This window comes from Notolabrus celidotus, unplaced genomic scaffold, assembly GCF_009762535.1.
Source record: "Notolabrus celidotus isolate fNotCel1 unplaced genomic scaffold, fNotCel1.pri scaffold_149_arrow_ctg1, whole genome shotgun sequence".
In the NCBI taxonomy this organism is placed as follows: domain Eukaryota; kingdom Metazoa; phylum Chordata; class Actinopteri; order Labriformes; family Labridae; genus Notolabrus; species Notolabrus celidotus.
In genome coordinates, this window is record NW_023260023.1 from 150,679 (window position 1) to 161,604 (window position 10,926).

The 10,926-nt window shown below is 48.6% G+C and overlaps 1 protein-coding gene across 3 annotated transcripts in view; it reads right to left on the reverse strand.

Annotated features, from left to right (window-relative positions):
- Positions 1-10,064, reverse strand: part of LOC117808765 (synaptophysin-like) — a 10,489-nt gene extending 425 nt beyond the window's left edge. Inside the window, exons 1-8 of one of the 3 annotated variants that reach the window (XM_034678419.1) lie at positions 10,038-10,064; positions 8,719-8,784; positions 5,849-5,973; positions 5,121-5,319; positions 4,823-5,014; positions 4,215-4,436; positions 2,844-2,924; positions 1-2,370 (exon numbers count right to left, since the gene is read on the reverse strand). The exon at positions 1-2,370 is cut by the window's left edge and continues 425 nt beyond it. In XM_034678419.1, coding sequence (XP_034534310.1) covers positions 2,859-2,924; positions 4,215-4,436; positions 4,823-5,014; positions 5,121-5,319; positions 5,849-5,973; positions 8,719-8,784; positions 10,038-10,040 — 873 coding nt within the window. In that variant the 5' untranslated portion in view covers positions 10,041-10,064 and the 3' untranslated portion in view covers positions 1-2,370; positions 2,844-2,858. Of the gene's footprint in view, positions 2,371-2,843; positions 2,925-4,214; positions 4,437-4,822; positions 5,015-5,120; positions 5,320-5,848; positions 5,974-6,109; positions 6,200-8,718; positions 8,785-9,113; positions 9,136-10,037 lie in introns of those variants that run through there. The other 2 variants (XM_034678420.1, XM_034678421.1) reach the window with 2 other exon arrangements.
- Between the last annotated feature and the right edge of the window lie 862 nt (positions 10,065-10,926).

Here is a 10,926-nt window from a genome sequence, read left to right on the forward strand (position 1 = left end):
AGAGGGAGAAAAAGAAGAGCAGATGAAGGACAGAAGAAAGAGAAGAAGGAGAGGAGGAAGTTAAATCAAAGAGTTAAAGATGAAGAGAGAAGAAAGGGAGACTGAAGTAAGGTGAAAACACTCTCTCACACACACACACACACACACACTCTCTCTCACACACACACTTACACACACACCTGTACAGGAGAACAGGAAGTAGAATCACACTGATCATCAGTTACTGTACAACACGAGCAGAAAACACGTCACCATGCGGAGGAAGATACCGACGCTAAAACACCGCCACGTTCCAAAACAAACAAACAAACAAACAAACAAACAAACAAACAAACAAATAAACAAACAAACAAACAAACAAACAAACCAGAGGGAGAACCTGAACCTCAGAGAGCGCCGCACGCAGAGTCTGACCGGCTCACGGCTGCAGCTGATTGGCTGAGAGCTGAGGAGGAGACGGGTCAGAACACTCAGAAACGTCCGTCTGAACAACTCAGACCACGAGGGGATGAGGAGGGAGGAAGCATCCTCTTTCGCCTCCTTCTGTCCTTAAGGAAACATAATAATAGCAGCCACTTTGTTCTGTAAGCAGTGCGTTCAAGTAACCTCACGACAAAGAGCTAGCTGAGTTAGCATGTTCTTCTGACGCAAGCTAGCCTTCACATTTTGAATTTGATCGATGTTAGCTAACATGATTAGCATTACTGTCTGACGTCTGTTTCGCGGTGACCTCAGAGTGACCTCAGAGTGACCTCAGAGTAACCTCAGAGTGACCTCAGAGTGACCTCAGAGTGACCTCAGAGTGACCTCAGAGTGACCTCAGAGTTCGTGTTCGCACTTTCCTTTTAGTGTTTAGGAGGCGACAGACGCGAGGAAGCATCCTTCAGAGGAGACGTGCTGATTGTCTTCAGGTGGCCGTTAGCAGCAGGTTCAGTTAGCGACCTTAGTAAGCTAGCTACACGTTTGTTACACTTTGCTAACGTTAGCTGAACACAGGTTCTGTTTAACGACCTAAAGTTTGTTCACTAAATATTTACCCGTTTACCTGCTAGCTGTTTACCTGCTAGCTGTTTACCTGCTCGCTGTTTACCTGCTAGCTGTTTACCTGCTAGCTGTTTACCTGTTAGCTGTTTCTGTTAGCTGTTTCGATTAGCGATTTCTGTTAGCTGTTTCTGTTAGCGGTTTCTGTGAGCTGTTTCTGTGAGCGGTTTCTGTGAGCGGTTTCTGTTAGCGCTGTCACGTGTCGAGGATTAAAGAAGTTAAACTTAAATAATTCGTCATGTTTGATTTTAAAGCTAACATGAGTTAGCTTCAGTAAGCTAAGTTCGTCTCCTTTAATGGAACGGATCAGCAGGGTCAGAGTCCTGTGAGCTGATCCGGTCTTCAGAGGAGGACGCTAACAGGTTTTTGTAAACCATCAGAAGCAGCTCGTCTCTTCGGGTGATAATGATTCAGACGGACGTTTGTGGAGCGCCCTCTGTGGTCGGGGGCGTGTCCAGACTTTGTGACTTGGCGGACTCGGACTGATTCAGGGTCAGGGGCATGAGGTTTAATGAATAGACTTTATTTACCCTCTCCCTCTCTACCAATCAAATCTAATTCTATGACAGCCAATCAGAATCAAGGAGGGCCCCGTCTGGACACGCCCCTAACTGTGACTGACAGGAGCTCTTAAAGCAAACACTCAAACTGAGAGGAGCAGGAGACTTTTTGGATCCAGTTTCCAAAGACGTCACCATGAAGCCTGATCCAGACTGGGTTAACTGCGTCTCCGGGATGACATCACTTCCTGTGTTGATATTTACATGCAGCAAGACAAACAGGAAACAGCTGGAGGTGATGGTGGTGGACGCAGGGCTGACGGTTCTGATCCAGATTGATCTTGAATCTGGGTCGTCTCAGTGTGAACCCAGTCTGACCCGCTTCATAACTGGTCGATGTGAACCTGGTCAGCTGCTTGGTGTGGGCGGGGCTTAGCGAGGGGCGGGGCCGATCATTGGGTAGAATAGGAAACATGAATAAACAGCTGAGTCTATATTATATATCTGTTCAAAGTGATATCTATACAACACAAACATACATTCTCTCACAGATTATGTTCTTTAATAACTCTTATCAACATCAGCGCTCCTACGAGACGCTCGATTGGTCGGTTTGTTGTTGTTGTTGTTGTTGTTGTTCTGGTGCTTGTTTTCAAGTTGTGGGTTGTTGTTATCTATAACTCTCTTATTGATCATTTACACATCGATTCATAATAGTGAACATCTAAACCCCTCCCTCCCCCCCCACCCCTTAACTTTGCAGACAGGCAGGAGTGTTGCATTGTGGGTAGGTTGCAGGCGACCCACTGTTGGTTCACTCCGACGTTTCCTGTGAAACACAAACATGGAGAAGTTAATTCTGAGTTATGTCAGCACTGTTAGCACAGTTAGCACTATTAGCCCTGATAGCACTGATAGCACTGATAGCAATGTTAGCACTGATAGCACTTATAGCACTGTTAGCACTGATTGCACTGTTAGCACTGTTACCACTGTTAGCACTAATAGCACTGTTAGCCCCGAGGTCACCCGAGGTCTGTACGTCTGACTCTGATGAGCGCCACCGTGAGGAGTCACGAGGTAGTGACAGTGAGTCATGAAAACATGAATGTTCATGATGTCATCAGACAAGTCAGAGTGGAGACATTCTGCTAGCATGTTAAATAAGTCCCTGAAGGCTCTTATTGTGAAAGGTCTGCAGGAAGTGCTGGGGGTCAGGTCGGCTCTGTGTGTGTGTGTGTGTGTGTGTGTGTGTGTGTGTGTGTGAGAGAGTCTGATATGCGGACTTCCTGTGTGACTCACCTGCTACCTGTCAGCTCACATCTGATTGGAGAAGGAGGTGGGCGCCCCCTGCTGGCCGTAGCCCTGACCGTACTCTGCATCCTGAGGAGACAGAGACAACACGGTGATGAAGAGTCTGAGTTCTTCTTCCTCTGTGTGTGTGTGTGAGTGTGTGTGTGTGTGTGTGTGTGTGTGTGAGTGTGTGAGCTCTGTGACACACGGTCTGGATTCAGAGATACATCAAGACGAGGATCAGGTCTCTGTCTGTTTGGGGTCTGGCTGCAGACCTCTGACCCTGCAGTCTGTGATTCAGCTGGTCTCTGTGAGAGACGCTGACTCTGCTGGTCTTATCTTGTCATCAGTACCTGTCCTGGACGGAGGACGGAGAACACGGGGGAACCTCTGCTCCCTAAATCAGACCAGCCAATCACAGAGCGGCTGACTGACAGTAAAGAGACGCCACGTGAACCCTGACCCTGACTGAGACACCTTTAAAACATGAGAGCCACCTGAGGACAGACCCTGACAGGTGTAACAGGTTTCACAGTATGATGGCCCGTCCTCTCTCTGAGCTGAGACCTGACAGAGACGTGTGTCCTGCTCGTCTCTCCGTCACTGGGATGTTTTTCAGACACGTTGTAGAAACACTCGTGTCGTCTCCAAATCTCTGACCTCACTCTCACTTCCTGTTTACTCTCGTCACCATGGCTGCGTTTGTTGTGCTTCTTCCTTCCTATTTGTTCGCTGTAGGACAATGGCAGAAACATGTTTGGTTTGTTTTTTGATCACAGCAATCCCCGTCCCCGCTCCTCGCCCCATGCCCCCTGCCCCCTGCCCCTTGCCCCCTTGCCCCTGGCCCCCTGATCCTTATCCCTCGCCCCACACCCCCTGCCCCTCGCCCCCTGCCCCCCTGCCCCCTGCCCCTCGCCCTCTGCCCTCTGCCCCTGGCCCCTTGCCCCTTTGCCCCCTTGCCCCTGCCCCTCGCCCCTGACATAAGCTGCTCACGTTTTTTGATCCTGTCGCCCCCTGCCCCTCGCCCCCTGCCCCTCGCCCCCTGCCCCTCGCCCCCTGCTCCTCGCCCCCTGCCCCTCGCCCCCTGCCCCTCGCCCCCTGCCCCTCGCCCCCTGCCCCTCGCCCCTGACATAAGTGGTTCGCGGTTCTAGACCAGCAAGGAGTTGAAGCCGCTCTGGAACCGGTTTTCCCGGCCAGCAGCTGGCCCTGAAACTGTCTCGGTCGAAGAGGGGTAACAGAGCGTGCTCAGGTGTCTGATCCTACATGGTTCATGTCTCAGAGAACCTCTTCACTGTGGGACACCTGGAACCTCAGGTGGGTGTGGCCTGCACCTCTGGTCTTTGGTGACTCAGCAGTGTCTGATTGGCTCTGGTTCCTCACCTGGTTGTACCCCTGCTGCTGGTTGTAGTCGGGTTGGTAGCCGCCCTGGTTGCTGGCGTACGGGTCTTGCTCGTAACCCGCCTGCTGGCCGTACGCTTCTGGTGCGGCGGCGGCTTTGTCCTGAGGAGGCGGAGCTCGCATGAAGGGAGCGATGATGCCCGTCTCCTTAAACACGAACCACAGGTTTCCCACCCACAGGATCAGGTTAATGAATCCAAATGCCTGAGGAGGAGAGGAGAGGAGGAGAGGAGGAGAGGAGGAGAGGAGGAGAGGAGAGGAGAGGAGGAGAGGAGGAGAGGAGAGGAGAGGAGAGGAGGAGAGGAGAGGAGAGGAGAGGAGAGGAGGAGGAGAGGAGAGGAGAGGAGAGGAGAGGAGGAGAGGACAGGAGAGGATAGGAGGAGAGGAGAGGAGGAGAGGAGAGGAGGAGAGTAGAGGAGGAGAGGAGAGGAGAGGAGGAGAGGAGGGGACAGGAGAGGAGAGGAGAGGAGGAGAGGAGAGGAGAGGAGGAGAGGAGAGGAGACATGATGAGTCTCAGTTTCGCTGTACAGATGTTACACATGTGACCCTGAGGCTGCTCTCTGATTGGACGGTGAGCTCAGACTTCTTACCACAGAGGTGTTGAGTCCGGACATCACCGGGTCGTGGACTTCACGGCAGCGGTTCCACTCCATGTCGCAGGCGGAGATCAAGGTGATGACCTCATCGGGGTCGGTCGCCGTCTTCACATCAGACAGACCTTTAGCCCAGGCTGCTGAGCTCACCAACCACATGAAGGCGAAGACGGCGGTCACACCCAGGTCCTGAGCACACACACACACACACACACACACACACACACACAGGGTCAGAGCAAGGTCTTCCTCACCCGTCCTCACCCGTAAGGGCGTTCTCTGGGCGTTAACTCACGATGAGTGGGCCCTTGTTGTTCTCCTTGTACTTCTCGAAGAAGAAGACGTAGATGCTGAGAGCCGCCGTGGAGTACAGGAAGGCGAACACGCCGATGGTGACGAAGAACTCGGCCGAGGAGGAGTAGTCGCCAATCAGGAAGCAACGCTCTGTTTCCCGGTTCTTACAGGTCGGGGCATCGAAGTACACCTGGTGGAGTCTGAGGGGGGGAGGGAGAGGTCAGTCTGACCAAGTCAGCATCTTTACAAGGTAACTTTATAAGAGTCAGCAGAGTCAGCAGAGTCAGCAGAGTCAGCAGAGTTAGTAGAGTTAACAGAGTTAGTAGAGTTAACAGAGTCAGCAGAGTTAGCAGAGTCAGCAGAGTCAGTAGAGTCAGCAGAGTCAACAGAGTCAGCAGAGTTAGTAGAGTTAACAGAGTTAGTAGAGTTAACAGAGTTAGTAGAGTTAACAGAGTTAGTAGAGTTAACAGAGTTAGTAGAGTTAACAGAGTTAGTAGAGTTAACAGAGTCAGCAGAGTTAGCAGAGTCAGCAGAGTCAGTAGAGTCAGCAGAGTCAACAGAGTCAGCAGAGTTAGTAGAGTTAACAGAGTTAGTAGAGTTAACAGAGTCAGCAGAGTCAGCAGAGTCAGTAGAGTCAGCAGAGTCAGTAGAGTTAACAGAGTTAGTAGAGTTAATAGAGTTAGTAGAGTCAGCAGAGTTAACAGAGTTAGCGCTCAGTGTCACACTCACCTGAATGGATACTCAAACTCCACCTCTATACTCAGGTCGCTCTCCGTCCGGTTCTTGCACTCCACCGACATCTTGAACATCCCAGAATAACTCCCACAGGTGGAGAAGGCAAAGATGGCGAAGAACTGAAGAAGGAGACGAGAGAACAGGTGAGTCAGCAGAGTGGAACCATCTGAGCGTGCTCACACTGCATGCTAACAAATTCACTGTGATGGTGCTAAGCAGATTAGCATGCTTATGTTAGCTAGCAGCAGTACAGACTCATGAGGGGATGGTCAGCTCTGCAGGGGTTCATTCAGAGACCAGAGTGATGGAGTCATTAACATGTAGACCTGATGGGGGCGCTAGAGCATCGTCACAGCTGCTCACGCTAACTATGAACCAACACGTCAGAAACAACAGAGTGGATCCTGCAGCATGATGACTCATCTTCATCATCATCATCATCATCATCATCTTCATCTCCCTCTCTACATGAAGAAGATCCACTCTGACTCAGTGCAGCTGCTCTATTGTTAGAAAAGAAGCTAGATGCTAAGAATGCTACGCTAATAGCTTCACAGCTAGAGCTAAAGACCCCCGAGAAATAACATGGCCGCCGCCTTCTTCTTCAAAAAAGCAACAAAAGTCCTTCATTACTGTACACACACACACACACACACACACAGACACACACACACACACACACACACACACACAAACAAATACACACACAAACACAGTTTGAGCAGATGGTCAGCACAGTCAGACTTTCTGTCCAATTCCTCTGTGACTGTGTGTGTGTATGAGTGTGTGTGTGTGTGTGTGTGTATGAGTGTGTATGAGTGTGTGTGTGTGTGTGTGTGTGTGTGTGTGTGTGTGTGATGCTAAAGGACTCTTCCTGGTGTGTCAGTTTCTCTTCGTGTGTTTTTTATTAATCCTCATTTGTATTTCTTTGCTTCAGAGTCGCTTCAGAGTCGTTTTAGAGTCGTTTCAGAGTCACTTCAGAGTCGCTTCAGAGTCGCTTCAGAGTCGTTTTAGAGTCGTTTCAGAGTCACTTCAGAGTCGCTTCAGAGTCGCTTCAGAGTCGTTTCAGAGTCGTTTCAGAGTCGCTTCAGAGTCGTTTCAGAGTCGTTTCAGAGTCGTTTCAGAGTTGTTTCAGAGTCGTTTCAGACTCATTTCAGAGTCGTTTCAGAGTCGTTTCAGAGTCGTTTCAGAGTTGTTTCAGAGTCGTTTCAGAGTCGTTTCAGAGTCGTTTCAGAGTTGTTTCAGAGTCGTTTCAGACTCATTTCAGAGTCGCTTCAGAGTCGCTTCAGAGTCGTTTCAGACTCATTTCAGAGTCGTTTCAGAGTCGTTTCAGAGTCGTTTCAGAGTCGTTTCAGAGTCGTTTCAGAGTCGCTTCAGAGTCGTTTCAGACTCATTTCAGAGTTGTTTTAGAGTCGTTTCAGAGTCGTTTCAGAGTCGTTTCAGAGTCGTTTCAGAGTAGCTTCAGAGTCGCTTCAGAGTCGCTTCAGAGTCGCTTCAGAGTCGCTTCAGAGTCGCTTCAGAGTCACTTCAGAGTTGCTTCAGACTCATTTCAGAGTCGTTTCAGAGTCACTTCAGAGTCGCTTCAGAGTCGCTTCAGAGTCGCTTCGGAGTCGCTTCAGAGTCGCTTCAGAGTTGCTTCAGAGTCGTGTCAGAGTCGTTTCAGAGTAGCTTCAGAGTCGCTTCAGAGTCGCTTCAGAGTCGCTTCAGAGTCGCTTCAGAGTCGCTTCAGAGTTGCTCCAGAGTCGTGTCAGAGTCGTTTCAGAGTCACTTCAGATTCGTTTCAGAGTCGCTTCAGAGTCGCTTCAGAGTCACTTCAGAGTCGCTTCAGAGTCGCTTCAGAGTCGTTCTCTTGGTGGAGTCGAGCCTCTCTGGAACAGAGTGACGATCATCCTTCAGCCAACAGTTTGGACATTTATTTTTATCTGAGCTGGAGACAATCTGTGAGCGCAGACGCTCTGAGAACATTTGAAGAAGATGTTGGGAGCTCCAACTGTTTCCAAGACAACTTCAGGAACGTTCAGAGAGAAAGACTTCAGAGGAAAGATGAAGGAGTCTGAAAGTTTGTTTCCATCGTATAAGAAAAGATCTTTTTCTAGAATATCTGTAAACACTGAGACACAAGTTTCTAAACATGTCCTGTAACGTACAGACGGATCTGCTGCAGAAGTTTGGAGTCGTTTGGTGCTGATGAGAACTCAGACACAGCTCAGGAGGTTCAGACCAGACTGAGCTGATCCTCACAGCTCAGGAGGTTCAGACCAGACTGAGCTGATCCTCACAGCTCAGGAGGTTCAGACCAGACTGAGCTGATCCTCACAGCTCAGGAGGTTCAGACCAGACTGAGCTGATCCTCACAGCTCAGCAGGTTCAGACCAGACTGAGCTGATCCTCACAGCTCAGCAGGTTCAGACCAGACTGAGCTGATCCTCACAGCTCAGGAGGTTCAGACCAGGACATGCACAGGTCTGAGACCCTGAGGCTCCCGGGTCAGACGGACGTCTCAGGTTGACTGGTGCACAGTTTCAGAGGTTCATGTTGCCGCAAGTGTGTGTCTGTGCAGGTGTGTGTCTGTGCAGGTGTGTGTCTGTGTAGGTGTGTGTCTGTGCAGGTGTGTGTCTGTGTAGTGTGTGTCTGTGTAGGTGTGTGTCTGTGCAGGTGTGTGTCTGTGCAGGTGTGTGTCTGTGCAGGTGTGTGTCTGTGTAGGTGTGTGTCTGTGCAGGTGTGTGTCTGTGCAGGTGTGTGTCTGTGCAGGTGTGTGTCTGTGCAGGTGTGTGTCTGTGTAGGTGTGTGTCTGTGCAGGTGTGTGTTGGTGCAGGTGTGTGTGTCTGTGCAGGTGTGTGTTGGTGCAGGTGTGATGGACTCACCCATTGTAAGGCCTTGATGAAGCCCAGAGGAACCTTCAGCACCCTGAACTGCCCCTGAGCCACCAGCTGCAAAGAGAGAGAGAGACAGGATCAGACAGGCAGACAGACAGACAGGCAGACAGGCAGACAGGCAGACAGACAGACAGACAGACAGACAGGCAGACAGACAGGCAGGCAGACAGACAGGCAGACAGACAGACAGACAGACAGGCAGACAGACAGGCAGGCAGACAGACAGGCAGACAGACAGACAGACAGACAGGCAGACAGACAGACAGGCAGACAGACAGACAGGCAGACAGGCAGACAGGCAGACAGACAGACAGACAGACAGACAGACAGACAGGCAGACAGACAGGCAGGCAGACAGACAGGCAGGCAGACAGGTCTCAGACTCGTGTCTGTTGTTTTCAGACGGGTCAATAATCCGACGTCAGATCAGTGATCAGGTTTCAGAGGATGGAGCGTCGGAGTGATGAAGTGATGAAGTGATGAAGTGATGAACAGATGAATCGTCTCTGAGGAGTCGTATGGAGGAGCGTCACATTTATTTACGCTCGCCTTTCGTACGCTGTAAACGCCGTCACCGCGCTCTGACCTCTGTGTGTCTGCGTCAGAGCAGCCACCAGAGGGCGCCGTGTGATCATGTGTTCATAAAGTCTGCAGTTTAACTCTATCACCTACCCGAGGTCTGTTTGTGACCTTTCAAATTAAAAGCCCGTTGAATCAAAACAGGAAGTCGAAAAGCCTAAGCATCGGATAGTACACATTTCAAAATAAAAGCCTGACAAAGATCAGCTGCTCGAGGGGATCTCTCCTCTGACAGACACGGACCCCTTTGAGGACTAGCTACACCATGATAAACATGATCCATTAAATAGTTATGATGCTTGAAACAAATATGATTATAATAAAAACCAGGCACCCTCGTATCCTAAAGAGCTCATAGTGACCTGTTCCCCCTCTAGACCTCTACGCTCCACCATGCAGGCCTGCTCATCGTACCTATAGTCTCTAAAAGTAGTATGGGAGGTAGAGCCTTCAGTTATCAGGCCCCTCTCCTTTGGAATCATCTACCAGTCAGGGTCCGGGAGGCAGACACCCTCTCTACTTTTAAGAGTAGGCTTCAAACTTTCCTTTTTGATAAAGCTTATAGTTAGAGCTGGATCAGGCTTGGACCAGGTCTTAGTTATGCTGCTATAGGCCTGGACTGCGTAGACCTACTGGCACACTTACACACTGGGATCCTAGCTCACCCCCTTCCCCCCAACCCCCTCATCACTTACTTTAACTCTTCCTGTCCCATTAAAGTTACTAACCATAGACCTTTCTGGAGTCCCTGAGCTCCCTTGTCTCGTAGGTTCCTCTGGATCTCTGCTGCTGTGGACGTGGTCCAGACTCCAGCTGCTACAACTACTACTATCCGTCTCCCCACTATCATCTCTCTCTCTCTTCATCTCCCTCTATCCCTCTCTCCAACACGGTCTCAGCAGATGTCTGTCTAACATGAGTCTGGTCCTGCTCGAGGTTTCTGCCTGTTAAAGGAAGTTTGTCCTCTCCACTGTACCTAGCTAAATACTGTGAGGTGTAATGCTCATGGTGGATTAAGGTGGGCTCAGACTGAGTCTGATCCGGTCTTGGTGTTGGGTCTAGACCTGCTCTGTTTGTAAAAGCGTCTTGAGATAACGTTTGTTGTGATTTGGCGCGATATAAATAAAGGTTTATGATGACAATAATATAATAATTACAACTAATATAACATCATAAAGAAAATAAAGAAAATATAAATTAAATATAATGAAATGAAAAATACAATAATATAATAAATAAATAAACATAATAATCTGATAATGTGATAAATGTATTAATATAATATAAATCTGATAAAAAGAATAATTCTTACAACATAAAATAAATATGATTATTACAAAAATACAATAATTATTATTAATATATCATAAAATAACAAATATAATAAATAAAAACATATATAATATATAATGTAATAATTTTAACATGATAATATCATAAAATCATCAATGTGATCAAATTAATGAAATATTATAATAAAGGTCACAATATGATAAATATAACTAAGGGAATAAATATAATGAATATAAATACATTATTTATAATTATTATTGACATTGATAAATATAACTATACTAAGTATGGTGTTTATAATAAATATAATAATATAAGATCATA